The sequence below is a fragment of the Asparagus officinalis genome, chromosome 6, assembly GCF_001876935.1.
Source record: "Asparagus officinalis chromosome 6, Aspof.V1, whole genome shotgun sequence".
NCBI lineage: Eukaryota > Viridiplantae > Streptophyta > Magnoliopsida > Asparagales > Asparagaceae > Asparagus > Asparagus officinalis.
This window is the reverse complement of record NC_033799.1, coordinates 28,080,555-28,098,610: the sequence shown is the minus strand read 5'-3', so window position 1 is coordinate 28,098,610 and position 18,056 is coordinate 28,080,555. Positions and strand designations below refer to the sequence as shown.

General features: G+C 38.2%; 2 protein-coding genes across 2 annotated transcripts in view; both read left to right on the top strand.

Annotated features, from left to right (window-relative positions):
* LOC109845970 (ABC transporter G family member 36-like) lies at positions 861-1,899 on the top strand. Its single transcript, XM_020415197.1, has 5 exons — positions 861-985; positions 1,189-1,309; positions 1,443-1,531; positions 1,618-1,702; positions 1,789-1,899. Exons 1-5 carry the CDS (start codon positions 861-863, stop codon positions 1,897-1,899), a joined length of 531 nt encoding a protein of 176 aa, XP_020270786.1.
* Positions 2,043-18,056, top strand: part of LOC109845969 (ABC transporter G family member 36-like) — a 25,431-nt gene continuing 9,417 nt past the window's right edge. Inside the window, 10 exon segments of the mRNA XM_020415195.1 lie at positions 2,043-2,369; positions 2,457-2,577; positions 2,659-2,747; positions 2,834-2,918; positions 3,001-3,160; positions 3,256-3,332; positions 3,430-3,487; positions 3,613-3,654; positions 5,015-5,056; positions 5,658-5,916. Of these exon segments, the coding sequence (XP_020270784.1) occupies positions 2,062-2,369; positions 2,457-2,577; positions 2,659-2,747; positions 2,834-2,918; positions 3,001-3,160; positions 3,256-3,332; positions 3,430-3,487; positions 3,613-3,654; positions 5,015-5,056; positions 5,658-5,916 (1,241 nt within the window). The 5' untranslated portion in view covers positions 2,043-2,061.

The window sequence follows — 18,056 nt, the reverse complement described above, 5'->3', positions numbered from 1 at the left end:
AAAAGTTGGATTGATCATCAATCAAGGAAAGAAAGAAAGTTTAAAGGTTTAACGAGTATGGTTGTTGACAATGGAATGTGTACTCAATATATTTGTTCTTTTTACACACTCTTAGCTCGAATTGCCCAACATCTTCACAAGGTTTACTTGGCAAACTAAAACTTATCGAAAACCGTCAAAATGTGTTTTTAGCTCAAAACTGGCCGAACCGGGTGCAAAACGAACCGAACCGGTTTGGTTTAAGCGTGAACCACCATTTGGTGGCTCGGCCCAGGGCGGAGCCACTGGCCTGGCCAAGTCGTTTTGACGCGACTCGGCCGCCAGGGGCTTTCTCGGTATGTTCGGTCTGGACTTGTTTCGTCCTTCTACGTGTATTCCGTCGTTTTGTTGACTTGTACACTTTACTGATTTGTTTTATGCATTTCGTGAACGCGCAAGTTGCTTGACGATGACCGACGAGTGTGCAGGCTACTTGGTTCGCCGTTCCGGTGGCCGATGAGCATACAGGCCACTTGGAGCTGGCTGATGAGTGCACGGGTCACATAGAGGTGGCCGGTGAGCGCAGGGTCACTTGGTTCTCCGTTCCGGTGGCCGATGAGCATGTGGGCCACTTGGCGGTGGCCGGTGAGCATGCGCGCCACTTAACGTTGGCCATTCCGATGGTTCGTCGCCACGTCATCAATGGTTCGCCGATTCGCTTCATGTGCTTGTTGGCATCATATGATCCTCTTTGACTCGGATAATCCTCTTCGACTTGGATAATAACGTTCGTCGTCTTCTCTTTGTCTCAAGCTGTGTGTGGATACCTATAGGTATTTTTAGACGCCTACACCATTGAACAAGCTTTTTGAGAGACTTCAATGGAGATGTGTGATATCTATCGAGCAAACAATTCATCATTGTGGAATAAAAAGGATGAAATATTCTCAAGATCTTCAAAAGATGCAGATGATGAAGTGGCATTAAAGTGGGCTTCTTTAGAGAGGTTGAGATCAAGAACCTCGGATTTGAAGAGAGGAAGAAGATGATGGAGAGATTGGTTAGAGTTGCAGAGGAGGACAATGAGAAGTTCTGGCAGAAGTTAAGGGAACGAAATGATTGGTAATCATCAAAATTGTGATTTTTTTTCCTTTGTTGACGTTTGCATGCTTGTGTAAATTGAGTTGTGTTATTATTGTTTATACACAGAGTTGGAATCGATATTCCTATGATCGAGGTGAGGTATGAGAACTTGAATGTTGAAGCAGAGATTCATGTTGGCAATAGGGGATTGCCCACGTCTCTTAATTCTGTGATCAATGTATTGGAGGTAAGTTGGTACTTGACATTTTGAAAAAATTTCTGTGATCAATGTATTGGACGAAAAGTTGGTACTTGACATCTTGAAAATTTTGCAATTGTGCTTGCACTCTATACTGATACGATTTTATTTTCTTGATCAGGCTTTTGGAAACTACCTTCATATTTTGCCGAGTAGGAAGAAACCGTTATTGGTGCTTAGTAATATTAGTGGGATTGTCAAGCCTCAAAGGTAATTTCTTGGTAAAAGATAATATTTAGTCACTGTAAATTTTTATTCGCAATGTGAATAATTGGTTCTATTTGCGCAATTTTTAGGATGACCTTGCTTTTAGGTCCTCCGGGTTCAGGAAACACTACCTTATTATTGACATTGGCAGGGAAATTGGGGTCAAATTTAAAGGTTAGACATTCATATATAAAACTTTTTAAATCCGTTTGTACATCGATCTCATGGTGATATTAAACTAATAATATCTAGTTCTACAGGTTTCAGGAAAAGTAACGTACAATGGTGACATGGACAGCTTTCTAGCCCAAATTTTCAAGAACTCCGCGTGTTCAGTATTGCCCACTGAATCCCAACCCCTTAAGGTATGAGTTGTCATGTGCCAGGTATTCCAGTATAATAACAGCTCTGTTTCCATTTGAAACTCTGAACTCTTTATAAATCTGTTTGCTTCTCTAGTCGCGTAAACACATGTGGGTTCAGTTTTCTCCCAAGAACGAGAAGCCATTGAACAAGCTTTTTGAGAGATTTCAATGGAGACGGGCGATATCTATCGAGCAAACAATTCATCATTGTGGAATAAAAAGGATGAAATATTCTCAAGATCTTCAAAAGATGAAGATGATGAAGAGGCATTAAAGTGGGCTTCTTTAGAGAGGTTACCAACGTGTGATCGACTGAAGAAAGGATTAATGGTCACCGATGTAGAGGGAGGGATGAAAGAAGTTGAGATCAAGAACCTCGGGTTTGAAGAGAGGAAGAAGATGATGGAGAGATTGGTTAGAGTTGCAGAGGAGGACAATGAGAAGTTCTTGCAGAAGTTAAGGGAACGAATTGATCGGTAATCATCAAAACTGTGATTTTTTTTAATTTGCTGACGTTTGCATTCTTGTGTAATTTTAGTTGTGTTATTATTGTTTATACGCAGAGTTGGAATCGATATTCCTATGATCGAGGTGAGGTATGAGAACTTGAATGTTGAAGCAGAGATTCATGTTGGCAATAGGGGATTGCCCACGGTTCTTAATTCTGTGATCAATGTATTGGAGGTAAGTTGGTACTTGACATTTTGAAAATTTTTCAATTGTGCTTACAACTCTATACTGATACGATTTTATTTTCTTGATCAGGCTTTTGGAAACTACCTTCATATTTTGCCGAGTAGGAAGAAACCGTTATTGGTGCTTAGTAATATTAGTGGGATTGTCAAGCCTCAAAGGTAATTTCTTGGTGAAAGATAATATTTAGTCACTGTTAATTTTTATTCGCAACGTGAATAATTGGTTCTATTTGCACAATTTTTAGGATGACCTTGCTTTTAGGTCCTCCGGGTTCAGGAAAAACTACCTTTTTATTGACCTTGGCAGGGAAATTGGGGTCAGATTTAAAGGTTAGATATTCATAAATAAAACTTTTTTATTCCGTTCATCGATCTCAAGGTGATATTGAATTAATCATACCTAGATCTACAGGTTTCAGGAAAAGTAACGTACAATGGTCATGGAAGTGATGAGTTTGTACTCCAGAGAACAGCCGCTTATATCGGTCAGCATGATCTTCATATAGGAGAGCTCACAGTACGTGAAACTTTAGCCTTCTCTGCTCGATGCCAGGGAGTTGGTACACGATATGGTAAGCATAACACGTCTCATTTCGGTATATGTTACTTTAAGAAAATTTCATATGATTTGAATAGAAATAAACATATCTTATGGGGAAAAATACAGACTTGCTTACTGAGCTATTAAGAAGAGAGAAAGCAGCAAATATCAGACCAGATCCTGACATCGATGTCTTCATGAAGGTGAGCCTTAGACATTTAAATATCACTGTCAAATGTAAATAATTTCTCTTGCAAACATAAGATACTGATATATTTCCTTCGGTTTTGAATAAATCAGGCAGCTTCAGTGCCAGGACAGCAAATCGATGTAGTCACTGATTACATACTAAAGGTATGTGCTTCAATTCATTCAAATGAGAGCAAATTCAAATTTTGCGCTTATTAGATTGAGATTACCTTTTAAAAAGTTAGAACCTAAGGATACCTTTGCTTTTGTTAATTGATTGATTGATTTATTTAGTTAGTTTGGTAATGACAGATTCTATGGTGGGAGATCAGATGAGAAGAGTTGATGCGAAACGGGGGAAGGGGTCTATCAGAATCAGCGATTTAATTTAAACAACGCACCGTTTCGCTAAAATTCATGATCTTCGGTAGGAAATTAAAACAATTAACGCTACAGATGGATTTTAATCAGATTTGCAACGATAGTCATGAACAATTCCAATCTCGAATAATTTAATCACAATATTCATTATCGTTGCGCAAGTTCTACAATCAATATCAAATTTCAGCAGTCACATGTTCAATTACTCTCAACTCACAGATTTAGTTTAAGCAATGAATATATGATAAGAATTTAGAGATGTAATACTCATGCAATTAACTAATAAATTGAAATCAACAGAAAAACACTAAGTTGAGAGAAACGAAACCTCAGTGGATCACTATTTAAAACTGTTGAAAGAAATCCAAGGCCCATTAGCTTCTACAGTAAAGCCCAAAGCCCATAAAATCCACAAGTCCACTCACGTGAAAAAATAGTTTGTCCTGTTAACCTGCTATGCTTTGCTTGGATCTGAAGAAAAAAAAAGGAAGGAGCGACTTCGGGATGGTCTCCTTTCTCTATGAGTTCTTTGTTCTAAAATCTGGCGGTGAAAGGCGAAACGATCGGCTGGTCTGTTCGACGATGAGGAAGAACGACGAAAGAGCGCGAGATCCGACGACGACGCGAGCGATGACGAGAGGCGCGAACAATGTCCGAGAACGAAGAAGGACAGTGATGGTCGTCGACGAAAGGGAATCTGATGTCGACGAGGTGGCGGGACGACGCGGGCGACGTAGTCATTCGGAGGTGGAGGAGAATAGGACGTCGGCGGCGTTGCTCGAAGGAGAAGAGGGCGGGGGAGAGGCTGTGGTTGTTGAAGTTGGGGTCTGGTGACGGGGCTGTCTGCGGGTGGAGAAGCCAGGGAAGGAGGAGGGGAAGTGGCTGGTGGTGGTGATTTGGAGTAAGAAGAGAGGTTGAAGACGATGAACAGAGAAGAGAAACGGTGTTTGTGTGGCGGCTGAGGAAAGAAACGACAAGCACTAGCCTAGGGTTTCACACCCATCGGTTTCACACCAAATTAAGCCAATGCAATTTTTCATTTCATTTTTCAATAATTCATTGATTTTCAATAATCTCATACAACCTTATTTATAAAAAAAACTACATGCACAAAATGTGTAATAAAAATAGAAACAGACAACAATCCCTCAAATCACTCAACTAAAATAAACTAAATTTCAAATTTTAAATTTTAAATTTCAAATTTTAAATTTTAAATTTCAAATTTTAAATTTTAAATTTCAAATTTTAAATTTTAAATTTCAAAATTTAAAAATATATCAACTAATCAAATATTGTCATTTCTTGTCCTCATTAAGAGGCATCTCCGGAGGGCAAAAGAAGCGTGTTACAACAGGTAGTATCATATGTCAAAATTATAAATCTTAACCTCTTCATCGTATCATCAGAATTTTGATGCACTTTGTCAAACGTCCCTTCCCTACCAAAATCCCAAATTTCATGGTGTATTTGTAGGGACCTTTGGCATTGTACCAAAGTGATCAGGTTCAATCTTTACCACCAATGAATTTAATATGGATTGTAAAAGTTTTGATACCGCCGTGTGAGTCCACTTTTCAACCCATAGGAACAGCGGGATGCTACAGTACAAAATTATAACCCTCATCAACCTTCACCATAACTTTTTGAAGTTTTGGTGTAATAGCAGGATCCTTTGACACTTAAGGAACCAAGATTCCAATCCTATTGTGTCTGCACTTAAAGCAGATTTTTCAGGAAGAAAAATACTAATGCATAAAATAATCAAGTTTTCTGGCCATGAAAATAGTGCTAAAGCCGCATGATTGCTTAGAATATAAAATTTCAACCCTCAATTTTCGTTGTAACTTCAAGGATTTGATATAGTAAAATGACTTTAAGATAATGTTCTGCCTGTGCTTCCTTGCTTCCTAACTTTCATGCATGTATGCTAATGTCGTCTCTTCACACAATTCTAGGTGAGATGCTTGTTGGACCGGCAAGAGCAGTATTCATGGATGAAATATCCACCGGCCTTGACAGCTCAACAACATTTCAGATTGTCAATTCACTCAGGCAATCCATTCACATACTCGGAGGAACAGCAGTTATCTCCCTCCTCCAGCCTGCACCGGAGACATATGACCTCTTTGACGACATTATCCTTCTCTCTGATGGCCTTATTGTATATCAAGGTCCCCGCGAACATGTGCTTGAGTTCTTTGAGTATATGGGGTTCAAATTGTTAGGATACATACCAACAATAACGTCTTGAACGGAAACATAATACACAGAATAAATGCACAATATTAAACACAGTACTCACAGATATACGTGATTCACTCCTTCGGAGCTACTCCACGGTGCAACGACGATGCCAAATTCTTTTATATCCCAAAAGAATAGATCAAAGAGAACACCCTCTCTTGATCAGATACACTCCAAGAACTCTCACAGACTCTCTCTGTGTTTTCTCTCTTACTCTTCTATAAGAGGAGTTATTTTTGGGATGAAATTTTCTTAAGACTTTAGGGTCCTATTTATAGTATTTAGGAAACACTATACACAAATAAAATATTATTAGTGAGACCCACCACTAATAATAATATATTTGTGGGACCCACATCCTTTTTTTATTTTCAAAGAAACCGGCCACCGATTTCTCAAACGTCAAAAGGAGTGTGACCACCTTTTCTCGAATGTCAAGAAAAGGGGCAGGGGCGGCTTGACAATCTCCAACTTGAAGATTAGATTGAGTATCAATCATATCTTCACACTACACTTGGTTGTATCATCCGGGTATCATGTATCTTTGGCGTCTTGCACGGCCTTCAACATTCTCAACGGAGGCCATATGAGGCTGTACACAGCCTCACCTTCTCGAGCGGAACGGATGTGGTCAGCATATCGGATGGATTGTACCTCGTATCAATCTTCACAAGCTTGAACTCGTTCCTGCTTTGCCATCTCCGTATGGCATGGTGCTTCACGTTAACATGCTTGGCCAGAGCATGGAATGCGTCATTCTCTGACAAGTGAATGGCACTCTGATTGTCGCAGTGAATAAAGTATTTCTCAAAGCTTACTCCAAGCTCGAGAAGAAAAACCTTCAATGTAGTAACCCAAACAATTAGTGCCTTAAAAACTTGTTTAATGGAGAAATTTTTCTTTAATTACAGATTAATTAACTAATTAAGGGTATTTTCGGGATTTCACCCTAACCCCTGATTAATTGACACGTTAATGTTTGTGTGGCTAAATGATATTTGCTAGTTTGGCCGGCACCTCTTAACGGAAGAATAAAAGCAGAGAATTCAGAGAAAACATAGGGAAATTGGAAAAAAAAAAAGAGAAGAAGAAAGAAAAAAAACAAACAAACAGACCACACCTCTCCTCCCTAACAGAACTCCTGAAATTTATTAGAAGGCTTGTGAAGGGAGAAAGGAAATCAAGGCAACGAATCAACATCCCAATCAATTGAGGTAAATCTCCTTTCAATTTCATAGTAACTCTTAGTAAATTGAATCAAATTTGAATGAATGAGAAAGTTAACTTGTTATGAATGTAAAACAATGTGGCTAAATGATATTTGCTAGTTTGGCCGGCACCTCTTAACGGAAGAATAAAAGCAGAGAATTCAGAGAAAACATAGGGAAATTGGAAGAAAAAAAAAGAAAAGAAAAGAAAATAACTAACCCTAGTTCGGTGAGGTCTGACCACCGGCCATCCCTAGTCGCCGGCAATCCCTTGCCGCGGTCGTGGTGTTTTGGCGAGACATGGAAAGGAGAGAGGGGAGAGAGGGAGGAGAGAGAGAGGAGAGAGAGAGAGAGGAGAGGAGAGGAGAAGAAAAACCGAAAAAAAGGAGAAAAGGGGAAACAGAATAAAAAAAAAGAGGAGGAAGATGAAGAAGTCGGGAATCTGGAGTTTTGATAAAAGAAAGGAAAATTTACATTTAGCCCCTGAACCATAAAATTCTTTTTGAAACAAACCTTATAGTAATAAGTTTGGTTGAAAAAGGGCTGGAAAATATTTATTAAGCACCTGCCTTTTTGTTCAGTTGTAAACAAGTCTAATCTGATGAATAAACAATAAAATTTCAGACTTGATAAATTCCCTATAACCCTTATATTGTTATAAATTACTAAAAAGTCCAAAAGATAGTGTATGAGAATTATAAAATTTTGATGAATTACCAGAGATAGCAACAAACTCATATGCACTGCATAATTTAATTATTATTGATTATATTTGAAATTATTAGGCTCTAGATTATGAATTGATTTACCTATAATATATGTTTGTTTTGAATTAATAATTAGTCATATATCTTATATTATAGGTTCTGGTTGATATCCGGGAGAATAATAGTTTGAGAAAGTCGTGACTACTAGAGGTGAGTTCATTTCTCACTAGTATTTTATAATATGAAATTGCATGAGTTTTGTATTTGATTTATCTTGTGATAAAAAAAAGAATAAATAAATAATATGTCTTTTCATATATATAAAGGTTGACCTATTTCTGTTGTGGTCTATCCTATAATACTATGTTAGCCTAATACAATATATGAAAAGCTAATTTGATCTGTGTATAAAATATGAAAAATAAATTTGGCTCTCGTGCAATTTTTAAAGAATTGTGGACTTTGTTTTATCTAGAAGTTTTTGATGAAGTATTTGGACCGTGTTTCAACAGTTTAATGGATTCAAAGATTTTTCGTGACTTTGTATCTGATGAAAAAAAATATCTGTAAATTGTTTTAACTGAAATGAGGAACTTCGTTTGAAAATATCTGTAAATTCTGATATGCAAAGTATTACTCATTTGACATGTAATCTCGATGTTTTCAAACCCTCAAATAGTCCACTATGGATTGGTTCTGCCTGCCATATGGTGAATGCACCTTTATTTGGCCCTTCTGTATTGGCCTTGGCCCTTCTGTATTTGGCCCTTCTGAAATCTGTTCTGGCCCCTCTGTATTTGGCCAGTAGCCTATGGCAGTGTTAGGTGCATTCTATTCCCGGGAATTATCTGTTATCTGATGCGGTTTACGCATTCCCTTGCTACTGGGCTAAAATTCGTAGCCTTAGTGTGACATATGAGGTGATTATTGTGTTTCATGAATTACTAGCTGGAAATGTGGAGCTAAGTGTTACACGTAGGGGTGAGCACGGTTCGGTCCAAACCGAAAAAACCGACCGAACCGAACCGAAATCAAGAGTTTGGTTCGGTTTTACTTGTGTGGCAGTTCGGGTCGGGTTGAAATCTTTTCAACCCGAAATGACCGAACCGACCGATCATATACCCATCTGATCCCAGAGTCGGAGAGAGGAGAGACCCGACCCGTGATTTCTTTTTCATCACCTAAACGGCTAAACCCTAGATCTCCCACTCGTCAACTCCGCCGCTCAGCAATTCGTTAACTCCTCAGTTCGTCAACTCCGACTCCTCGCCACTTCGACGCCGACTCCTCAGTTCGTCAACTCCGCCGCTCAGCAATTCGCCGCTCTCACTCAGTTCGTCAACTCCGCCGCTCAGCAATTCGCCGCTCTCACTCAGTTCGTCAACTCCGCCGCTCAGCAATTCGTTAACTCCTCAGTTCGTCAACTCCGACTCCTCGCCACTTCGACGCCGACTCCTCAGTTCGTCAACTCCGCCGCTCAGCAATTCGCCGCTCTCACTCAGTTCGTCAACTCCGCCGCTCAGCAATTCGTCAACTCCTTAGTTCGTCAACTCTGACTCTCCTCAGTTCCTCATATCCGCCGCTCGGCACTCCGCAGTCTTCATGGGGACACCCGAGGCCGAAACATCTCCTCCGGATCTATCTCCGGCTTTGGGGACACCCGTCACACCCACGGCCGAGGCAGAGGTATACATTGAAATTACCCTCTTTCAGTGTTGAATGTTTTTGTTGTTCACTTCAGTCATCACTCATCAGTGACTTCAGTTTTAAGTGATAACTGTATAGTATTAGTAGTAGTACATAATTTTGATGCAATTTCAATTTTAGGAAGATTGATGCAATTTCAATATATTAGGAACAAGATTGATGCAATTTCAATTTTAGGAACAAGATTGTATATTATTAGTAGTGGTACATAATTTTGATAAAAACCCTAATTTAGTTGAATTGTTGAAATAATATGCAGGCTTCTCAAGAGGAGAATCCTAATGTAAATGCAAGTCAAGTTGATTCTAATCAATCTACACAAGTCTCTCAGACTTTGACTAAAAGGAAAGCAATAAAAGAAAGATCGGAGGTATGGGATCATTTTACTAAGTTTAAAGATAAAAATGGTGACCCAAAAGCAAAATGCAAGTATTGTGAAAAAGTATATTTTGCACATTGTAAAAAAAATGGTACTACAGCTCTTCGCAATCACATGGAGTCTTGCAAAAAGCATCCACATAATATAGACACTTGACAGAAGTTATTAAATTTACAGGCAAATCGTGATTCACAAAGTGGATCTAGTACAAAAATGGGAACCCTTGGTAGTTGGAGTTATGATGAAGGAGCCATAAGAAAAGCCCTTAATTATTTTATCATTTTGGACGAGCTTCCATTCAAGTTAGTAGAGGGTTTAGGGTTTAAAAATTTTATGTCAACCGCTTGCCCTAGATTTCATATTCCTTCTCGTTGGACAATCCAAAGAGATTGCTATGAAATTTACCTTGAAGAAATTTTTTTTTGAAGAATTTATTGAAAGCTACATGTCAGAGGGTGTGTCTAACAACCGATACTTGGACTTCCATTCAAAATATTAATTATATGTGTTTAACGGCACACTGGATTGATAATGATTGGAAATTGAACAAAAGAATAATAAACTTTTGTCCTATTTCAAGTCATAAAGGAGATGATCTTGGGAAGGTGGTCGAGAAGTGTTTACTAGATTGGGAAATTGAGAATGTTTTCACCATCACGGTTGATAATGCTAGTTCAAATGATACCATGATTGCATACTTAAAAAAGAGGTTCAACAATTGGGGAGGCACAATATTGGGTGGGAAATATCTTCATATGAGATGCATTGCTCATATTGTTAATCTTATTGTTAGTGATGGGCTCAAAGGTTTGGGGGATTCCGTTGCTCGTGTTCGTTCCGCGGTGAGATATGTGAGGCAATCTCCATCTAGATTAGCTAAATTCAAAACTTGCATTGAACTAGAAAAAATTGAATTTGGTTCATCTTTATGTTTGGATGTATGCACTAGATGGAATTCCACTTATTTGATGTTGAACATTGCTCAAAAATATGAAAAAGCTTTTGAAAGATATGGTGAGGAGGATCCCTTCTTTAGATTTGAACTAAGTAATGGAAATGGAGCTCATGGAATGCCATTGGAGGATGATTGGGTTAATGTGAGAAGGTTATGCATTTTGCTTGAAAAATTTTACAAGCTAACATTACTTGTTTCAGGTTCCTCATATGTGACAAGTAATTTTTTTCTTCAAGAAATTGGTAATGTTGCTTGTGATTTGCAAAAATGGAGATTGTCTGATGATGCATCATATGCTAGAATTGCTAATAAAATGACATATAAATATGAGAAGTATTGGGGAAGTTGGGAGAAGACGAACATGTTGATTTACATTGCGGCGCTTGTAGATCCACGAAATAAAGAAGATTTTGTGACTTTTATTCTTGAGCTTACATATGGTGAGAAAGAAAGTGTTGATAAGTTAAAATTCATCAAAGATGCCGCATTTGCATTATACAATGACTACAAGATTAAATATGGAACTGAAATAAATGCAAGTGAGCAATCAATTGGTGTTTCATCTAATAATATTGACAGTGGTGATGTTAATCAAATAACCGATGTAAGAAGTCAGTTTAAAAGGTTGAAAGCCGCAAAAGGAAGTGTCGAAGCAAAATCAGAGTTGGAAAAATTTCTAAGCGAGGATGTTGAAGCCGATCAAAGTAACTTTGATATTTTAGCTTATTGGAAAGTTAATAGTGCAAGGTTCCCAATTCTCTCTCGGATGGTTCGTGATGTATTAGCTATTCCAATCTCCACAGTTGCTTCTGAATCTGCTTTTAGTACAGGTGGCCGAGTACTTGATCCATTTAGGAGCTCATTGACTCCGAGAATGGTACAAAGCCTAGTATGCACTTCCGATTGGCTTCGAAACTTGTTGGCTACGCCAGGTTCGAGCAAAATTTGCTTTGAAGAAGATTTGGATGCCCTTGAGAAGTTAGACATAGGTATTTACCATTTATGTTTTTGTATGTTAAATGATTTGATTTTTATTAACTTTTTATTTGTTTATCTTTCAGATTTGGGCAAGCTTTCAATTGAACCGACAATCACGGATTTGTAAGAGCTTTCATGGAAGAACACAAGTAATAATTTGTTTATCTTTTGTAATTTTTCTTTACACTCCAGTTGCCATCAGTTTTAAGCCACTTCTGCTGCTATATATCAATTATGAAATAGCTAGACTACGTAGGAAAATTATCAAATTCTTACTAACAACATTTTCTTTTGATTTTGAGGTGTTGAATTAATGATTGATGCTCCGTGCTTATCCTGTCACAGTCTTATACAAGTTCAGCCTATTAATTAGTGGCCAAACTTGTACAAACACGATTTTACTAGAGTAAGAGCAAGTTGACATTGAATAAAGTTGAATCTCATAAACCTTCACTCTCAGCTAGTGAACAGTTAAAACTCTTTTTGTAGTTTCATTTTTTTGTGAGGACAACAGTTTATTCATGTCATTGTTTGCACTTTGCAATTTATACTGTCTCGAATGTTATGCAAATGGAATTAGCTTTCACGATGGTGCATTGGTTAAAACATTTTATCCATTCCATGGTATGCAATTAAACTTGTCTCAAAAGATTGATTTCTTGTCAGGTACCTTTGATTCACGTACACAACAATCACTCCAGAGGTAACACCCTTGCTTTCAACAAAAGCGCAGCCATCATCATTTCCAGTTTTCCACTACACTATCAGCAAAAAGAATACATTGCAGAGGCGAATGTTTTGTTTGATTTTGTAATTTTATTTTGTGGAGATGATGCTTGAGAGTATAAAGAATAGACTAGCTGAAAATAGGACTAGTTTTAACATAGACCAACTTCTGAAGTGTTTCAGGACTTTGTAATGACCTTTTGGATTAGTGGTTGTACTTAATTACCTCTCCTTAGTTCTTTTTTTTAAATTTTCCCACTTTCCTACCTTTTCTTTTATGTGTTGTTATCTGTTTTTCGGTTTTATTCATGGAAGTATGTGTGAAAATTATTGGTCATTATTCAAATGTCTCGTGCACCTGTCCATTGCCTTTGGATGCATGCATGAAAATAGATGGAACAAGTTGGTTCCAAGAGGCTCCTTTTTGACTTCTTTAGCTTGTTCTTGAAGTTCTGAAATCGATACTGCATCTGCATGTACAGTCATCAAACAGAATATGTACAAAAAAAACATGGGAGAGAAGTTCTTGCAAGTCCTGCACCCATCAAATGCCCTCGTGAGAGCCTCTCACGGTTGCAGAAGTTCAAAAAACATGGGAGAGAAGTTCAAAAAACCTGGTTATACTTGATGAAGTTAGAACCGAACAAACCGAACCGAACCGCACCGAACCGATTTGCAACGGTTCGGTTCGGTTTTGAATTATAGGTGGTTCGGTTCGGTTGTTCAAATTTTGGTAAAAACCGACCCGAACCAAACCGTGCTCACCCCTAGTTACACGGGGCTAAGTGCTACACCGTATGAACGCGGTGGGAGCCACCTCTAGAGCCCGTAGAAGCTACCACTAAAGTCCACATAGCCTGACAGTAATAGATTTATGATTTTGAGATTTGAACGTGAATTCGAAGAACACGACTCATCAGATTTAAGATTTTGATAATTGACTGCGAAATTGAGAAAATAATAGTCCTCTGGTTTTGTACCCAATTTAGTAATTTCTTTTCTTTATTAATGTTTACCTTGATTCAAAATTCTGATAATTGACTGTGAAATTGAGAAAACAACAATTCTCTGATTTTGTACAAATTAGTAGTTCTTTCCTTCTTAATGCTTACCTTGATTCAAAAGGGGTTTGATTCCAAGAAATTTCACAGTTTATTCAGTTGCACATGAGAAAGGAAATATAATTGTTGTATTTTTCTTAAAAATGGCAATATTACGATATTTGGATCGTATTTTACTATCTTTGAAATTTCTCATGCAAAACTTGAAATTTGTTATTTCTGAGAATTATTCTTATTACTATTTTATTAGTTATCTAGGAACTCTAGTGGGGAATGTTCTCACTGAGCGCTAGCTCACCCCGTTGTTTTTAAAATTTTTTAGATCCGGCGTAGCTTCATATTAGCCGACTTTTGGTTTGAACTTTTGGCTGAGAGGCGTTATATGGAGAGCCTCTTCATGTTGATGTTACCTTCAGCACAAATTGTTTTGTTTTAATGCTTATAACGGTGAGCTTGTGGGCTGTAAGTACCGATCATATATATAGTTGCTCTGACTTCTATCATCAGCAGGTTTATGAATATTTTGAAAATAAACTATGTGATATGATTTGCCAGGCTTGACTTGTGCATAAGACTTGTCTCGTGCACGGGTCGCTGCTGTCGCGCACCCCCTATTTTATGATATTCCGCTGCAGTTTCGGGGCGTGACAGTAAGGTGGTATCAGAGCTTATGTTTCGACGTTAGAAACCTTGTAGGACACGTTATCATAGTGTATATGCGCTAGATGAGTGTTAGCGTATGGATCAATTATGTGATATATATGTCTGTATACATATGTATATATATGTATGCATATAAATATTTTATTATAGGAAGATATGGCTTTCGGTAATGAGCAAACCCCTCCTAACGGAGATAGGGATCTAAATCAGACGATAGGTGATATGATAAGATCTAGAATTGCTCGTGTGTCCACTTCCGGAAACTCAATAGACAACAATGCATTGATGGATCTGCTGCAAGCAGTGACATCTGTAGTCACCAGACAACAAGATCAAATTGATCGCAATCGGATGAGTGGTCAAAGCGAGGAACACCCAAAATTAAGAAGTGGCATGGGAGAATTCAAGAAACTATCTCCACCCAGTTTTGAGGGAACGACTGATCCTATGATTGCTGAGCATTGGATCACAGAAATGGAGAAGGTCTTCACATACATGAAATGCCCTGAAGAGGAGAAGGTTGATTATGCAGTATACATGTTAAAGGATCGTGCTTATGGGTGGTGGCAGATGCAGGTCAGGACATTGGGTGAGAATGCATACAAGATATCATGGGAAGAATTTAAAAAGATTTTTTTTATGTAAAATACTTTCCCTTAACTGTTCACAAACAAAAAGAACAGGAGTTTCGAAAATTTGAGCAAGGTGACAAGACGGTAGCTGAATATGAAGAAGAGTTTACTTATCTATCAAAATTTGTCATTCACTTGTTGGGTAATGAGGAAGATAGAGCTCGTCGCTTCGAGGAAGGGCTTCGACCGGACATTCGGAAGACGGTCAGTGCATTTGAACTCCCTACATATGGAGAAGTGCTAAAGAAGGCCTTGTTAATTGAGAAAAATGAAATTGATACAAAGCCAAAGAATGAGACGAGCAACTCCTACCCAAAGAAGCGGTTTTGGCAGGACAATCGCGGTGGAAGAAATAAGAATTGGAGAAACAAAAAGCAAAATTTTGGACGCAGAGAGGAGCAATTTCCAAATCATAAAACTTTAAGATGTGATGTTTGTCACAAACTGGGACATGGAAAAAAAATTGTTGGAGAAATACTGGAGCTTGTTTGAGATGTGGTCAGAAGGATCACAAAATAGCAAATTGTCCCCTACAGCAATCATCTCGGAATACCTTCCAAACTGGCCAGTCCAGTGGTGGGAATCGGTATCCTCAAGCCAAGGCCCGAGTTTATTCCTTGACTGAGAAGGAAGCAGAGACAAACCAGGATGTGGTGACGGGTACGCTAACTTTTGCATCAGTTCCTGCTCGAGTACTATTTGATTCTGGTGCATCGCATTCCTTTGTTGCTGCACAGTTTGTTAAGAGAAACAAATTACCAATTGATACCATACAACAAGAATTGCTTGTTAGTACACCTGGAGGTAGCATATTAGTATCAAATCAAGGTTGTAGGGGTAAAATTTATATTCTCGACAAGGAACTTCCCGTAGAATTAATGATGCTAGAAATGCATGATTTCGATATCATATTGGGGATGGATTGGTTATCCTTAAATCATGCTTCTATTTTATGTCGAGAAAAGAAAGTAGTATTCAAATTTCCTGGCCAACCCGAATTTTGTTTTGAGGGCGGCAAGTGTCAAGAACCCTTAAAAATTATCTCAGCCCTTAAAGCATATCGAGCGCTGAGAAATGGATGTATGGGTTATTTGGCTTCAGTTGAGATGGTTAATGATGGAAAACCAAGCTTGGAAGAAATACCAATTGTCCGAGAATTTCCAGAAATATTTCCAGATGAACTTCCCGGAATGCCCCCAGATAGAGAAATTGAATTTTCAATTGACCTAGTACCTGGTACGAGTCCCATCTCTAAGGCTCCTTATCGAATGGCACCTGCTGAATTGAGAGAGCTAAAAGTGCAACTGCAAGAACTTTTAGATAAAGGCTTCATTCGGCCGAGTGTGTCACCCTGGGGTGCACCAGTGTTATTTGTGAAGAAGAAAGATGGAAGTATGAGATTATGTATTGACTTCCGTGAATTGAACAAAGTAACCATTCGGAACAAATATCCATTACCAAGAATTGATGATCTATTTGATCAATTACAAGGAGCTCAGGTATTTTCAAAGATTGATCTCCGTTCTGGTTACTATCAATTAAAGATTAAGCCGGAAGATGTGCCAAAGACTGCATTTCGAACCCGTTATGGTCATTATGAATTTTTAGTTTTACCATTCGGGCTCACAAATGCACCTGCAGCATTTATGGATCTTATGAACAGGATATTTAAACATTTCTTGGATCAGTTTGTTGTGATATTTATTGACGATATTCTGATATACTCATGAAGTAAAGAAGAACATGAAGAACACTTGAGACAAGTGTTGCACACATTAAAGAGAGAACAACTATATGCGAAACTTAAGAAATGTGAATTCTGGTTAGAGGAAGTAGCATTTCTTGGGCATGTAATCTCTAAGGAAGGGATTTCTGTGGACCCTGAAAAGGTAAAAGCCATTGTTAAATGGGACAGACCGACTACGGTGACGGAGATACGTAGCTTTCTTGGTATGGCTGGCTACTATAGAAAATTTGTGGAAGGATTCTCTCGTATTGCTTCACCTCTAACTCGTCTTACTCAGAAGGGAGTTAAATTTATTTGGTCAGATGAATGTGAGAAAAGCTTTCAAGAGCTAAAAAGTCGATTAGTGTCTGCTCCAATACTTACATTACCCAGTGGAGACACAGGCTTTGCTATCTATAGTGATGCCTCTAGAAGAGGACTGGGATGTGTACTTATGCAAAATGGAAAAGACATAGCATATGCTTCAAGGCAGTTAAAGCCTTATGAACAAAACTATCCCACTCATGATCTTGAGTTAGCGGCAGTAGTGTTTGCTCTCAAAATTTGGAGACATTATTTATATGGAGTACATTGTGATATATATACTGACCACAAGAGTTTGAAATATATATTTACCCAAAAGGAGTTGAATTTACAAAGAAGATGGTGGGAGCTTCTGAAAGATTATGATATGCCCATCCATTATCACCCTGGCAAGGCAAATGTTGTTGCTGATGCCTTGAGCCGTAAGAATTCATGTAATTTAGCTTGCCTAATTACTTCTCAAAGAAAAATATTGGAGGACTTGGACCGTACTGGAATTGAAATTAGAATCCACCAAATTGGAGTTAAATTAGCAAATATGATAATACAACCCTCTTTGCTTGATGAGATTAAAGCAAACCAGCAGAATGATCCTCAACTATTGAAGATAAAGAAAGATGTGGAAGAAGGCACTCGAGGAGAGTTTAAGATACATAAAGATGGATCATTGAGGTTTGGAACTAGAGTTTGTGTGCCTAACATACCAGAGATAAAGAAAAAGATTCTAAAAGAGGCACATCACTCTCTGTATACTATGCATCCTGGATCAACAAAAATGTATAAAGACCTGAAGGAAATATATTGGTGGAATAATATGAAGAAGGAAATTGCCACCTATGTTGCAGAATGTTTCACTTGCCAACAAGTAAAGGCTGAGCACCAAAGACCAGCTGGATTAGTCCATAATGGACATACCAATGTGAAAATGGGAAAAGATCACCATGGATTTTGTCACTGGCCTTCCAAAATCTTTGAGAAAGAATGATGCAATATGGGTAATTGTTGACCGGTTGACAAAGTCAGCACACTTTTTACCTATCAATA

What these genes read in the sequence shown, in the direction of transcription:
- LOC109845970 (XM_020415197.1), top strand. Translation starts at nt 861, where the DNA reads ATGGAGATGTGTGATATCTATCGAGCAAACAATTCATCATTGTGGAAT. An exon ending in CTGTGATCAATGTATTGGAG is followed by an intron (nt 1,310 to 1,442) that starts GTAAGTTGGTAC and finishes TTTCTTGATCAG; the next exon opens with GCTTTTGGAAACTACCTTCA. An exon ending in GGGATTGTCAAGCCTCAAAG is followed by an intron (nt 1,532 to 1,617) that starts GTAATTTCTTGG and finishes CGCAATTTTTAG; the next exon opens with GATGACCTTGCTTTTAGGTC.